The following is a 16,458-nucleotide window of genomic DNA, read 5'->3' on the forward strand; positions in this document are numbered from 1 at the left end:
CCTGTACCATGTTTCATTTAAAATGTGACTGTTTGCTTTTGCAATGTATTTGTCTTTTGGCCATACCACAAGGGCGCCCCCTTTATCAGTGGGCTTCACCACTATTGAGTCATCATTGTGAAGTTCTCTGATAGCTATTTGTTGTTCTTTTGTAATGTTTTTGTTAAAAAACATTTTCTGGGTTCCCAACTGTGTGATTGAGGAAAGAACTGCCTGTTGGTAAGCTAAAATTTGTTTTGGGATGCTGTTTGCCGGAGGAATGAACTTGTTCGAAAGGTTTGATGGCTCTTTAGTTTTGGTGTTCTCTTTGTTGTAGAAAAATGCCTTTAGGCAAATGTTTCGGCAAAAGTCTAAGGCTTCTAATTAGAGATTTACTAAATCTGTTTTGGCTACTGGTACAAATTTGATCCCTAATTCTAAGACGGACTTCTCATGTATAGTCAATTGTTTGTCAGAGAGATTAATGATAGATGAGTCCTCTACGTTTTGTAGTAATTACTCCGAATTCTCATCTCCCATGCCTGCGGTTGTGGTTTGAATCTCACACGGTTTCTGGCCTCACCTTTCTCTAAACAAGAATTGTTACGTTTGGATGTACCTTCTCATGGGTCAGAATCTCCGGTTGAATCTGAAGATGAACTTTCTGAAAAACTCAAAAAACGATTCTTAGAACGCCCGTGACTCAAGTTGGGAATAGTAATCGTCTCTTAGGTAGGGATAGACTGTCTCAATGTTAAATGATTTGATGTCTTTTTCAAATTTGTTGGTCCTGAATGTGATTGTGTTATCTCTAAATGTTTGAATTTCTTTTTCTATTTTATCTAAGAGGGCTTTTGCTTCTACAACATTGTGATTGTCTTTGATAGCTTTGACTAGGGCATCAATTTCCTCCTGCTCTTTTAAGCACAGACTTTTTGCAGCTTCTACTGTATGGACCATCAAGTCCCTGCTGCACTTAGTGGCAATGTAGCTGAAGCCTATTTTATACACTGGGTCCTCCGTGAAGGACACCGGTACGTTTTTGACTTGTAGGCCCCAAGGTATGGTGCCTGCTTTGAGATGTTCCAATAAAAAAAGTCTGTGTAGCTCAGTACGGATGTGTTTTTTATTTAACCTAAGCAGCTTATCGGTTTCATTCTGCTGTTGGGCATTAGTACTCAGTTTAATGGAAGAAAAGGGGGACGGTCCGGAAATTATAGTGGTTCTTCCTCGGACATTATTTACAGGCTGGTTGGTGTACCTGCCTGTATGGTGAGTTTACCCAAAGAAGATGCTCAAACATGCCACCAAATGCGCTTGGTTCACCCCTAGGGATTAACTATTGATCAACAAAGAAATAAAACCTAGACCGATTAGTCTGTGTATCAACGTATGGCCCCTACACCAACAAATTTAAAGCCATTATATTAAAAAATTGGCATCTGTCTGTGCCCAAAAATTTACAATGGGAAGACCAATCAACAAATCAATCAGAGACTGACCCAACACAGGTCACGAATTAAACAGAAAGTGTTGACCGCCACAATGGTTCAACATTATTTAGAGTATGATCATACAGAAAAAGACTTCAAATGGACTGTACTATCTGGCATCTACAATTCACCTCGTAGAGGTGACTTAGAAAAAATTATTTTTAAAGAAGAAGCCTACTTGATTTTAAAATTCAACTGTGTGATTGAAGGGCTGAACGAGATGTCTGAACTACAACAAGCTATACGCTGAGCCCCCATAATGACGACCACCGTAAGATCAGAATGTTAAAAAAAATGAAACGCTTTTCATCTCATGAAATTAGGACAACACTCACACACGTCCCGCAATCTCCTTACCAGAATCACTAAATTTCCCACAAATCCCTTTGTTTCCCACCGCGCACCGCATTTTACTTAATCCGGGTCACAAACGCGGCGCACATTCGTAAAATTCACAAAATTGCCGATTGCGGGCAGCGCAAGGACAGATGCACTGAGCGATACCGCTGAAAGCTTATCAAAAGGTGAGATGTGCCGCCAGGAACTCCAATAATACGCGTTAGACCCAGTTAACAATATTTCAGATCATGCTGACAAACTCACACCATTGTTTTCAGAAAACCAAGACGAACCAAGGGTCGCATTATTTGCTGCAGCCATAACCAAGAAGAGCGTCAGCACATTAATAAATGCTACACGGAGTGCAGTATTAAAGAAAGTCCTGCGCTATGGGAGCATTTTAAAACAATGTAGCCTATACAAACACCAGATTATAACGGTCTCATTGTAACCTTTACCAGATAAAAGTTACCCCAGCCCCAACCGGTTCCAAGAGAGTGGAAGCAGACAACTGCTCAAAATCAAGATGAACTACACATTTACGGAGACTGCGACATAAACAGTGAGTCTTGTGTTAAATGCGCCGCCAGAATAGACGATGAGGAAGTGAAGCTCACCATAAATGTAAATAACAGGAGCTTTTCATTTTTTTAATTGCAGAACCGAAAGGTGTCCCCCAAAAAACGCCACAAGTATACAGACACAGCAAAAAAGTAACCGTTAAAAGACAGAGGTAATTTTCTTTACCTCCACACAGATAGAGTGTTACAACACAATAGGTGTCGGCCAAAACATTCAACTGTTCCCCCTTCATTTTTCAATAGGTACCCAGTCAAGCCCTGATGAAAAACCCGATAATCTATCATCGGGTTTGGAAACAGGTTGGCTGTTTCTCATAGTGTTCATTATTATTCGCAGAGGGCTCCACAAGGATATTGTATTATGTGAAATGTTTTTCCCTGCGACTTTAGTCCTATAATAGAAAGATTTAATACATAGGACTGACATTTTTTAAAAAGTACTGGTGCACTGTTGTAATGTGAATTTTGAATCGCATGAAGTATGTTGAAATTAATTTGTTTATGCATTACTGTTTAGATTCGACCTTTCACAGTCATATATGATGGTATATGTATCATAGTGTGTCAAAACTTGGACATTTGAAATGATGAAATTATTGATGACAAATGCAGGCATCTAAGAATACATTTATTTAGATGCTTCAGGGCTCTCAAAAATAAATAGAGTAGCCCAAAATAAAACCGAGACCGAGTCATTGTTACTTGATTGAACTTATATTTGTCCTACTTGGTCCCGTAAGGACAAGACCCCTTCATAGAATAAAAGTACTTTTGGAAACTTGGCATTTCCCTACTTTAACCATTCTGTGCGTCTGCTTGTCTCTGAATATACATTTGGGTCAGGGTGACAGTTGGGCTTTATGCATTTACTCTGGACAGTCACACAATGGGAGATGAGGTGTGACCTGCATATCCTGATGGCCCAGCACCAGGCTGATGGGCCTTCCTCAGCTAGATTTGTAGGAGGAGCTGACACCTGCACATGGATAAGGCTGTGCCCGGTGCCTGTCCCCACACAAAGAAGTCTCCACCCCTGTAGTGTGTCTGGAGCCAAAGCAAGGAAGGGCAGGGTCCTAGGCACTTCAAAGTACTTTCTTTCAAGTCTCCCTTCTTCAAAGGCCAAAATAGGTATACGTACTGGACCTCTGACACTAAATACTCAGACTACTTCTGGATTAAGGATATTGTCTCAGGAAAAAGAGCTGTTGTACTGGCAGGAGGGACTGCCACTTTGCTGTTTGCTTTGCTGTGTTGGCCTGCTGACTTCTGCTAATGTCCTGGAAGTGTGAGGACTGGACTTTGCTCTCTCCATCTTGCTTTTTAAAGCTTCTCCAAGGTCTTGAGTTGAGCGTGCCTCCTGTTGGAAGTCTCAGGGCCATTAAAGATTTCACCTACAGCACCTGGGTGCTTCTGCTGAGAGCCACACTCTGCCAAGTGTGGCCAACTGGGCCCTTGAAAGAGAGTTTTGTGCTAAAAGAAGAAGCCAATGTATAGACTCCAAACATCACTTTGGAACCAATGCATCACTGCTGCCTGCACAGAAGCATTGGTTCCCGCTCAATGCAACAACTGCAACTTTCAATGCAAGCCCGACTTTTGCCATAGCACTTCCAAAGAACCACTGCTGTTTGAGTCTTGAGCACCGCTTCACCTGAATCCATGAAGCACCACTCCGACACGGCTCTTGTATCAATGCCATGGAATCGACACATCATGGCTTGATCTTCGATGCTTCATTGTCACAGCACCGCCATTGGACATGACGTACACTGAAAGCGACACATCGCCTCCCATGCACAAAGAACCATCCCTGGGTGCTGATTCGGTCATCAACACTGCACAGCAGTAAGGAATCATGGTATTTCACCTGCAACTGATGTATCATCTCCCCTGCCCCTTGCATCCTTTCCACGTATTAACAGCTCGAAGTCCCTACCCATTGTCTTTGATTTTTTAAAGCATCCAAGGTACTGTACCGGGTTTGCCTGAATCCTCTATCTAGCCCGCCCTCCATCACGGTCGGACTGAACTTGTTGTAATAAAATGAAGTTCTTCAGTTGAAGGTATTTTCAGGAAGGTTTATTTAGAGATCAGTATATAAGGAACGAACCCCAGCAGGAGGAGCCTGTATCATTCTCAGCCCTTTCAGCAACTGACAACAGCTCTCTTTCTAACGTTCTGAATCCCAACATTCTAAACTACATTCATAATGGCTGAGCATCATATTACAACATCTCCCTCCTTTACAATGAAGAGGGAGAACATTACAAGGCATGCTACAATGAAAATGAAAGAAAGAGAAGACGCCAAGAGACAAAGAGAAAGTAGTGAAAATGAACGACAGAGCAGACAGAAGGCACAAAAGACAACAAACTCATGCACCATCTATCTCACACAAAAGCAAACACACACTCCCTCACTCAAACAACAATACAACCAAACTCCACAGATCATAAAAGCTGGCCAGGCAGACACGAAGAAAGTAAAAGGTGCTGAAGGAAGAGATAAGTGGAACAACCAATGAAGTACAGAGAAAGTGTGAAAGACAGACGCAGACATAGAAAACAAGCTGGTGGCTGTAAGCTGTAAGCAGAAGAATAGGTGAATCCCCAAAACACAACAAATGAAGACGTAATGAGCTCACATGAGTGAAAGGGTAGACTATAACAGAGTTTTCCCCCAAAGCAAGTGGAGGTAAAAGGTGTGCGTAAACAGCACATAGCACAGTGTACAACATGAAACTGTGAAACAGATGTGGAGGAAGACCACATAAAGCAGTAAAATTTCCCTCAAAACAGGTTGAGGTGAAAGGTGTGCGAACAGAACACACAGCAGTATGTGCCCCTGAAAATGTGAAATGGATGTGGAGAAAGACCACATGGAAGAATGAAAAATGTGCAGCAGGAAATGTGGATGTGGAGACGCACCACATGGAACAGTAACATCTCCCTCAAAGCATGTTGGGAAGAAAGGGACCACACATAATAAAATAGGATGCATGAAAAGCTTAAGAGTTTGGTGTGGATTTAAGTGCACAGTAGGTTGGTGTGGCATGAAAGAATTCTTTCTGAAAACAGAGTATACACAATGTAATAAACAGAAGTTCAAGTAACTTGAAGGATCTCAATTAGAAAAATATATATATAACATGTAAGGGTGTGAACATCATTTTAAATATAACTGTAAAACACCAAGAAGTACTTAATTTTAAATATAATTGGTAGTACTTGTTTTAAATATGACTACCAAAACATATATCATTAAATACTTTAAAAAAAATAATGTAAAGGTATCATGAAAAGTAAAGTACACAGGATAATATTTAATGATGGCATCTTCGAAGAAGAAAACTGATTCTGATGGAAGCAACAAAGGTAACACTTGCTGGAAACTTCAGGCGGATTTGAGGTTCACATAGAGAAGTTAAATTAATGGGTAGGAAGATCTGCATTTACAGTATCTAAATCGCATGGGCATATATTTTCCCTATTGAAGTGCAATGATGAAAAATAACCATTAGGAGGCACTGTTGGAAAAGTGACAGCACAGTCAACGTGATGTAGAAAGTTCCCAAAGGAGACAGCCTATCACGAAATTCATGTGAGGAGTCAGCCAGTTTAACAATACAAAGTGAAATAGTACCTGCGGAAGATCCAATAAAGCGTTGCGAAGTCCTTGAGTAAAATCGATGTGTAGGTAGACGGCACAACGAAGATTGAGTGGGGGGCTTGATTTGACTTCACTAAACTTTCCAGAAGCCAATGACATTGTGGTTGGCAAAAGACGTAGAATGCAGGGAACTGCAAATGAAGTGAAGAAAATGTGCAAATTTAAAATGGCGGCACGCTTTTGATGGTGAGTCGGGTGGCTCACGGCAGAAAGATGCTCCAAAGATTGCCAGACAGCTGTGGTGATGCTGTAAGAAGTTGTCACAGTGGGAATCTAAGTAAGGAAGGCTTGAGGCATGGAGGTGCCTTGCGCTGACTTTGAAAGCTGCAAAGCAATAACGGTAAGAGCGCGAGCAGGATCTGAGTGTGCTCGAGACTTTTGTAAAAGTAGTAGCTTGCGGTTAAACTGCCATGTTAGCGGGGCGTGGCTTGGACGCCGGAGAAGATGGCCGCTTAAGCCTTTCTCTCCTACCGTGGCGCCGACCTTAAAAGTATTTCTAGTGCTTTCCTGCGACTACCGCCCACTGTAAGGTGATGGAACACATCGGGAACCTGCCGGTGGTCTCCGAACAACAGAGTTGCTGCATAAGATGCCTAAATGCCGTCCGACCTCTGTAGCCGCATGGTCCCTGACGCGGAACTCTGCTCGCACCGCTGATCTGCCAGGACAATCCTCTGAATCTACTTGTGCGATCGCGGGACTTCCGCGACCCTCAATGCGGTACCGCACACTCAGAGACACCCGAGATACAGCCTACGGGGAAGATCGGACGTTTTGAACGTCACCGACAATTGCAGGTACCACGCTGGCAGCAGGCAAAATGGCGGCCGTCCAGACCTACATCGGCCTGATCCAGCGAAGTGGCTAAATCATAGGACCTCGAACGCTGCGGGCGAATTCTAGCGGGGAAGGCACATAAGAGGTACAACAACATAGATCACGCAGAGAAACAAGCGCATTGGCCAGGGCGCACGCTGCTCTTTCAGTGCACCCGACTCGCCGTAAATTGATTGCGTGACGCGCCATGCTCTTTGAACTTTCTTAATGCCCATGTGTGCCTGCTCAAAATCGAGTCCGTTTCCTGTCGTTTGCTGCTTGTTTCAAAGATGATATAAATACCTGATGCTCTGTAGGACTGTAAAGTGCTGGAGAAAAGGAATGAGTCCACCTTCTGCCTTGCCTGACTCCAAGATGTCCAACGCTTGAGACATTCTAACTTGTTAATGTATCCTGAGGATCCAAATGCTGTTCTTCGATCCACCATTTTACTGAGAGGACAATGGTCATCCATCTAAGGGCAATGCTCAATCTTCTACAATAAGTGATATATAAGATCATTGCCTGAATGCAGTGTTGTGTCATTGGTTGTGGCAATATAGGTGATGCAATTGTACTTATATGACGGTCACGATCCGCAAGGTTACTGTTGAGTAAACATAGCTTCTATCTCAACCCCCAAGCTATTACCATATAGCCCACCACAACCTACGCCTACTGATAACGTATCTACGCTCAACAAACGCACGCAAAGTTCCATATCAGTGCTACTGCTATCTGACGCAATTACTGAGTGCCCGAAACAGAACAAGCATTAACCATGGGGGAAAAGGAAGCTAAAAGCCTTAAAAGGTTGAAAGCCAAACCACCGAATCCAATTTCACCAACCAAAGGGGCGCGTGACATGAATGCGACACTGGACACGGTACTCCTCAAACTCGCTGAAGTCCACGAAATCACGAAATCTACCAGGGAGGAAATTGCGGCAGTAAGACAAGACATTAAAGACACTAATACAAGGCTTGCTGAAACTGAATGCAGGATCAGCCAACTTGAGGACTCAGAAGTAAAGGTGAACAAATCTCTTAAAGACCTCTCCCTATCAACAACATCTATGTCACGGCGCCTCTCGGAGTTGGAAGACAGGAACCGAAGGGGGAACGTACGAATATTTGGGATTCCGGAGGGAGCAGAAGATAAAGATGGAACGTGCATATCTTTCTTAGAGTCCTGGTTTCCTCAAGCCACAAATCTCTCCTTCAACACTCCGCTGGAGTTCGATCGAGCCCACAGGGTCCCTGGTCGTATCACGCACCAACAAAGAGATCCTAGACCAATTGTCTGTAAACCGCTGAGATATCAACATGTGGAGCAACTCTTAGCGTTCATGCGCAAACACAATCACATCCTTGGATGGAAGACCAACAAAGTATACATTTCCCAGGATTACTGCAAGGAGACGGTCAATCTGAGCAAAAACTTCCTTGCCCTTCGACCGCGGCTTCGTTCACTTGAATATCAATATGGCTTTGTCGGGCCTGCATGTTTTCGAGTATTGATTCAAGGTGTGCCACAAATTTTCACGGATCCATTACACCTAAAGAAATTTCTCGATGGTCCTGAAGACTCAACAATGGATACTGCCACGGCGGCGAGCACGCGGTCAGATGGCACCTAGCTCCTATGATCAGTGTTGCTCAGCGTAGTGCATACAGGACCCCATTACAACCAGCCTGACGTCTCCTTTATCTGTTAGACGATGATAAGAAAGGCAGTTGACCGTTGGTTTTGAAGTACGCCGCCTAATCTACATCCCAAGAACCGTGCTCATATTCATGGACACCACTATCTTATGTCACAACTATGATTAGCGGCTTAGTAGGACAAACTTTTCTCTTACTTATTAAAATGTCTGTGAGCCTAAGATAACACTCTGCAATGATCACTGTGGTTGAAATGGCTATGGTTGCAATGGCTGCTAATACGAAAGTTGATTGCTAGTCCTGTATACATGTATATGGGGGATTGGATCGTGGTAGAACACTAGTTGTCAAGATATACCACAAGATATACCACAAGATCAAGTGTCATGCACTTACTATCATATACTTATTATCTTCTCTTTCCCGGAGATATAGCTAGCCTCCTGGGTGAAGTATTAAAAACCTAGTATCAGAATTGTCCGGCTAGCACATACATTAGTTCTATGTTCCATTTGTGACTCCAGACTCGAGACTTAGCTTAGATAGAAATAACACCATGTTTCACCTGATATTGGCGCGGCTAGAGACCTAAAGATGTTGTATTGAGCGCCTGATGCTTGTACTGATGCTTTCAAAATACAAATTGTTAGCTATGTAAGCTATTTTGAGGTGATGTTCCTATGACATGTTCCCGATGTTCCAATGTTCCTATGTTCCTAGTATCTGTTTAAGTTTGAGATGTCACTTTTGACTTAGGTAAGCAGGTTATTATGTAATCGCCACGGAGGAGAGAAACCGGTTTGGTTACTTCTCCCTGGTCGCCATGTCCTTAATGCATTTTTTGGGTGGGGAGGGTGCGTTTGGGTTGTGGGTGGGTTGGATGGGGTTTTCTTGATTTCATTATTACTATTTATGATTATTCCCTTGTCCTCAACTTTGTTTTTGCTTCCACTTCCCCCTCTGTCTCTGTATCCCGGCAGCACAACTCAACAATTCTGTAACGAAGACGGTGCTCATAGTGGGCACATGCACGCCCATATATTCATAGTGTGGTGCCTTGTCCCTACCTCTGCTAGGAATATAACACCCCGCGTATGTCGTATTATATATAACATGAGGTTTGACATATCATACCCACTGCCCTATTATGGCGACGAATAGAGAGGCTATCAAGATAGTATCGCTTAATGTTAAGGGGATCAACCACCCAATCAAAAAGAGGAAAATCGTAGACTACCTTCACAAACAGAAGGGTGACATCATACTATTACAGGAGACTAAAATCGACTCACCACAATTTAACTCAATGAAAAATAAATGGTATAGTGAAGCAATTGGGTCTGATGCCTTGGGTAAAAAGAACGGGGTTCTTACACTCATTGCTAAAAGAGCTAAGAATTGATGTCCTACAAAGCAGTGCCGATACTAAAGGCAGATGGGTCTCTGCTAAATTGTCAAAGGATGGTAGGGAGTTTTATGTTACCAACATTTATGTGCCCAATAAAGACGATTAAAGTTTCTGGAAGGAACTCTGCACTCACATCGACACGATACCTGACACTGAAACGCATATTCTAGGTGGTGACTTAAACCTCCCTATGGACCCTATCCTTGACAGGGACTCACGTTGTCCCATCCGATCAACCAACTCACATAGGGCACTCCTCAATCTTTGTAAGCGCTTCAACCTGGTAGACTCATGGAGACTGATGAATCCAACAGGTAGAGATTATACATTTTACTTGCCACCACATGGCTCATACTCACGCATAGATTATTTACTTACATCAGCCCACTCCACTGCGGACATTGAGGTCACCTCCATTGAGCCGCGTGTAGTCTCTGATCACTCATGCATCACGATGTCTCTGGCAGTCCACAACGGGGTTAAAAAGTCAACTTTATGGCGATTCAATAACGCGGTGTTAAAAAAGGCAGAAAATAGAGCGGCAGTAGAAACGGCCATCCCTGACTATCTTGCTCATAACAAAAGAGGGGATACCACGGACCTTACAAGATGGGAGGCCCTAAAAACAACGGTTAGAGGGGTGTTAATTAAGATAAGAGCTGCCATGAATAGGGATGCTAACTCCGCCCTAACACGACTAGAAGAAGAAATAGCAGCACTAGAACAAAGGCATATAATTTCTATAGACGCCTTGGTCTTCAATGACCTAATGAACAAAAAGTACGAATACAACAAAATAATCAGCGAAAGAGCTGGAATTTGGCTTCAGCATCGTAAAAACTTCAGACTGTGTCACACTAATAAAGCGGGTAAAAGCCTTGCATCCTAAATAAAATTCAAGCTACAACAAACTTCCATCAAGAGTATCATTGATAAATTAGGGACACCACACTCAGACCCCAACAAAATTGCTGAAATCTTTAAGGATTTCTATAATGATCTATACAGTAAAAACCAAGGCATTGATGGATCCAAGTTGGGGCATTATCTAGACAACTGCAAACTCCCTTCTCTTCCATTAAACGAACAGACCGAACTGATTCGCTCCATATCCGTGGAGGACGTCATCCAAGCCATTAAATCCCTCAAGACAGGGAAAGCCCCGGGCCCTGATGGATTTAGTGCGATGTTCTACAAAAGCTTATCACCTGTTCTAACGGAGCCACTAAAGGATTTATTTGAGCAGTTTGCCACAAGTGGGCAAGTCCACGGCATACCTGCAGAGGCCATTATTGCTGTCCTCCCAAAAGATGGGAAGGACCCTATGTCTCCAAAAAACTACAGGCCGATAAGCCTGATCAATCTTGACTGTAAGATCTATGCCATGATTTTGGGCCAAAAGGATTCAAAAAGTACTGCCCCAACTGGTTCACCCATCACAGGTGGGGTTCCTCTATTGCGGAATTTGCGGATGTGTCAGGTTACAAACTTAATAAAGACAAGATGGAAGTAAAATTGCTTAACAACTTAGGTGATGAAAGCATTCTGGGTGATTCCGGACTGTGCTGGCAAACAAAGAGCTTTAAATATCTTGGCATTGAATTTGAGAAAGATTTAATCAGTACTCTTAAAATTAACGAGCATGCCTGATATAAAAAGATTTCCTCACTATTGTACGGCTGGTCCCCAAAATATTTGTCCTGGTGGGGCAGAGTGGATCTCTGAAAATGATGATCACGCTACTTGTCAATTATTTAATAAGCATGTTACCCATGTTACTGACTGAAGACTTCCTCACCAAGATACATTAGACTTTTAATGTTTTTCTGTGGCAAAATAGGAAGCCGAGAATCTCCTTGCGTAAACTCCAATTGTCAAAAGATAGAGGAGGCGTAGGATTACCAAACTTTAGATGCTACCAAACGGCCTATTTATGCAAGCAGTGAGCAAATTGGTTTCACAACTGCCAGGAATATACTCCTGTATGGATACAAGTTGAAAAATCTATCTTCAATAACCTACCGCTCCCCACCATAATGACTTTGGATGCCACAGCCTTCCCTCATTCTAAGTATATATTCCTTAACACTAAAAGGGCTCTCCTCAATCTAGAGAGACACTATAAGGCAAAAATAAAATTCTCCAAATCCAATTTAACATCGTTTTGGTTTAATCCAGCTTTAAAAGATGAAGGCCAACTCCTCTACTGGGAACACTGGTCCAAGAAGGGAGTGAACTTGCTGCAAGATATTTATGAAGGAATCACACCTCTAACTTTTGCCACCTTACAATCACGGCTTGACCTTCAACCAATTGATTTTTATAAATTTCTACGCCTTAAAGCACTGATATCTGCCAGAGACATCCCACCACAGAACCCTACACTTTGCAATAAACTAATCAACTCATGTCAAAAGGCCATATGGTATCAAAAGTCTATAAGATCCTATCTCCTATGCCTCAGAGGGCACACTTGAAGTGTGAACGGGACTGGGAGAATGAACCTAACCCTTCCAACATGACTTTTGACTGGGATAAAATCCACCTTACGCCTTTCTTTAACAAAATATCCCCGATACTCTCACAGACCAAATTTATGTTGATAAACAGGTGATACTGGACATCAGAAAAATTCTTCAAGCTCAAACTCATAGATAATCCCCTCTGTTGGAACTGCAAGACAGAAGTGGGTGACCTAGCGCATATGGTCTTTCACTGCCCGTTATTGCAAAAGTTCTGGGATGAGATCTATAACTATATCCAACGTACCTTCCATTATAGGACGCCTAGGGATTTCACATATATCCTACTGGGGGCGATTGATCCAAACATAACGAGAGACCACGACAGACACCTTCTAGACCTCATGATTACACTTGCATGCAAGGTTGTTCTCAACAAATGGAAGAGTGCTTCTGATGTCTCCTTCAAAATTTGGCAAGAATGGCTGGCGTCCCTGAGGGGAGCTGATAATGACGTCCTCCATTCATCCCCTTGGTAAAAACCTCATACCAAACTATGGAGCCTACTGGACTCACTAGAACTTTCCTATGACCCGCCGTAAGCCAATTGACCCACAATACGCCTGTGACAACACAATGGTTACTCACGCCTGTACTGTGAGCTCGCAGTCTTCTCCTGTACATATTGTCTCATGTCATGTTGATGCCGCCTACCCACTCCTCACCTCTCCCTCTATCTCTGCTCTACGGCTCCAATTTATTATGTATGGATGGCAAGGCCATTGCTCTCAAATGACAAGTGTCCATTAAGGATCCATTTTATATACCTTTTAAGCGCTATTGTATCCTGAACATATTATCACCCCACTGAAAGTGTCGTATGTATTCGCCCATGCATTATTTTCTGTCTCCCATTGTCCAATGAGCTATTCCTACACTTTATATTTGCTTATGTGTATGCCGGTAATTTAGTGACTATGTACCTCTTTTTTTGTATTTTTGTATTTTCGTATCTTTGTATCTTTTGTATTTTTCGTATTTTTTGTATTATTTGTACTATTTGTATTCTCAAATAAAAAAGATTTGAAATAAAAAAAAACTGCTATGGTAGCAGGAACATACGGGGCAAAGTATAATTGTGAGTTGTAAAATCAAGAAAAAGCTCACAGTAAATGTCCGAAACACTGCTGCTGAGGTAACCGGAAATCTCCCTTCTTCACGAGACAGAGCAGGTCACTGAGGGCACACAGATGAGTAGATCAGTCGAGGAGACAGTAGAAAACAAACTCTTGTCCTCCGGTCGAGGGTCACCAATTCAGATTTTCTTCCATCTATCTGGGTTCTGTGTGATCTGCTCTGCAACCAGATCTCGTGCTCTTACCCCGGTCAGGTAGTATAACTTTTGTTCCAGCAGAGCACTCACAAGGTGGCAGAACAGTGTTCCAAGGCAGCAGTAAAGGCAAGCAGGCAGACGAAGGAAAACCAAGCGGAGACTGGCACATCTGGAGTTGAGGGCGACCGGTGGGAGGTCACTAGGGGACTCGCAGTGCCAGTTAGCTTGAGAATATCTTTATCTTAAAGATTAAAGCGCAGGTTCTTTCCAATCTTCATCCCATTCCTGGTACCAATGTAATACGATGAAGTTCTTCAGTCAAAGGTATTTTCAGGAAGGTTTATTTAGAGATAAGTATATAAGGAACACACCCCACCAGGAGCAGCCTTTATCATGCTCAGCCCATTCAGCAGCTGATAACAGCTCTCTTTCTAACGTTCTGAATCCCAACATTCTAAACTACATTCATTTTGGCTGAGCATCATATTACAACACTTGTGGTTTTGTCCCGTTCAGCCTCAACCTAGTGCACCTTTAAAATTGTATATAAATCCTTTACCACATCAACTAATCTGACAGATTCCTATTTGCTTTGTGATTTTCCATATGCTACAAACTATTACAAAAATAAATTTGAGAAGAACCTTCAAACCTGTTGTAAATCTGCATGTAACTCTAATCACGTTTTGACCAATTTTACTGACCAGATGAAGTATGTGCACGACATGGGACTGTAAGGCGCAGATTAGGATGGCAGTCGAACGATCGTCCGACTGTCATTGTTGCCAAAACGGGACTGACTGACAGGTAGTCGCAGGTCCTGTCTGCCAAATTAGGATCCAACCGCCATGGATGTGATTGGGAGCATACTTATTTGTATTGAGGTGTGTGCTGGAGCCAGGAAAAAGGGCACAGCACAAGTCCCAATGCAAATTGGCATGTTTTCAAACATCCCTGCATTGTGTGTCAGGCACCATGCGGTGCTTGCCACACAATGCAGGGATGTTTAGGGGGGCACCAGGGCCCATAGCAGAGGGCCCCGTGGGACAGGATCCCGGGCCCCAAAAAAACCTTCCCACCAGCCTTTTCATGTCAGAAGAATTGACATGAAATGGCTGGTAGAAAGGTGGATCGTAATCCCCACAGCGGTGCCTGAGAAGGCACTGCCTCCATTGTGGGGAATGTGATGAGACTGGCAGGCTCTTTGAGCCCGTCAAAAGCTGTCAGTCGATACATGGGTTGATGCGGTCGCACCAACTGCATCCTAATGTGGCTGTGTGACTGCAGTTAGAGATGTTGCTGGGACCGACACCAACGGCACGTCGGTGTCGGCCCCACTGACATCATAATCGGGCCCTAAGTCCTCAGCTATACTTTTGGGGCTACCAAAATCCCTTCAGTTAGGATATTTTTGATCTACGTCTAGTTATGACTAATATGATTTAAAATATTCTATTTACTACTAGTTTTCCTCCGGAAATAAAATAAATTGCATGCTTCAAAATATCAATGTTAGTACACCACTTTTCATTCAAAACTACCATATCCAACTTACAACTCCACCACTCAACACTTCCTTGTCATTGCTGGGGTCCTAACCTCCCAAAACATATGCTCCTAGCTTTGGCCCTCCCCACCACTTCACTTGGTGCCTGTCTTGCATCACTTTCAATTTACATACTGTCTTTAAATACGCAAAAGATCTTGTTTCGATGTATCTGCCTGACTTATTTACTCTATATCGTCCTTCAAATACTTTAGGTTCATCAGGGTGGGATTTCATTTATTGCACTCCCCTACCTGCCATGTTTCCTATTGCTTTAGGCCTTTCATTCTACTAGGCTCAAGGATTTGAAACACTCACCAGTTTTCTCACAGTTTGTGAATTCCAAAAATCGTAAGTTATTTACCACTCCTATAACAGTTAGAGTAAGTACCTTTGTCAAATTTGTTTGTGCTATTGTTCATGGCATTTTGTATGCTATTCCTGCAATGTTTGCACATTTTTACAGTTGGACTGGTGATTTGGGTAGACATGTTTATAAATTAAAATAAATAAATATATAAGCCCAATCGATGGCATGACCTGCCCATTTAAAATGGACATTTAAAGAATTGCTACAGAATCTGGGTAGTTATGCGTATACAGTCATGAGTCTGAGAGATAAATGGTTATTTGAAGTATGATTTTAATAAACAGACTCCTGCATCTCATAAGGTATTTATTTGTGTTGACAGGTTATACAATAACCACCCCGATCCTGGAAAATGCTACAGGTAGGTTGATTTTTCTAACTGTCTTGTGATCAGTGCTTTAATTTTTCTCACTCTTCTGGGTACAACATGCAGTTAGGTAGCAAATAGATTAGCTTAGACATTACTATATCACCTTGGACTCTGTTTTGGTTTTGTTTCCCTCCGATAGGCACTTTTAAACAAAGCTTCTACATTTTGGAAAAATACCTTTCTAGATCATTTTTAAATAGGGTTGCATCGGTGACCTCGAATGCTAACAATACCTTCATAATGGAACTATTAACATTAGTTAGGTCAACCAAGAACATATTCCACGTTGCACTTTCTCACCAGAGAACTAAGGCTAATGAATGTGCATCAGCTGGTGCAAATATAGTAATGCTGTATCGAATAGATACGGTTTAGGGGGCTACATTGCAACCTATCTTTCTCACATAAGAAAATAATATTGACCTAGA

At 42.5% G+C, this 16,458-nt stretch overlaps 1 protein-coding gene across 22 annotated transcripts in view; it reads left to right on the forward strand.

Annotated features, from left to right (window-relative positions):
• Positions 1-16,458, forward strand: part of LOC144755239 (scavenger receptor cysteine-rich domain-containing protein DMBT1-like) — a 593,569-nt gene that overhangs the window by 175,659 nt on the left and 401,452 nt on the right. For all 22 annotated transcript variants that reach the window (XM_078643959.1, XM_078643958.1, XM_078643963.1 and 19 more), the window contains one exon: positions 15,983-16,021. In XM_078643959.1, the coding sequence (XP_078500085.1) occupies positions 15,983-16,021 (39 nt within the window). The remainder of the gene's footprint in view (positions 1-15,982; positions 16,022-16,458) is intronic.

This window comes from Lissotriton helveticus, chromosome 5_1 (assembly GCF_964261635.1).
Source record: "Lissotriton helveticus chromosome 5_1, aLisHel1.1, whole genome shotgun sequence".
Taxonomy (NCBI): Eukaryota; Metazoa; Chordata; class Amphibia; order Caudata; family Salamandridae; genus Lissotriton; species Lissotriton helveticus.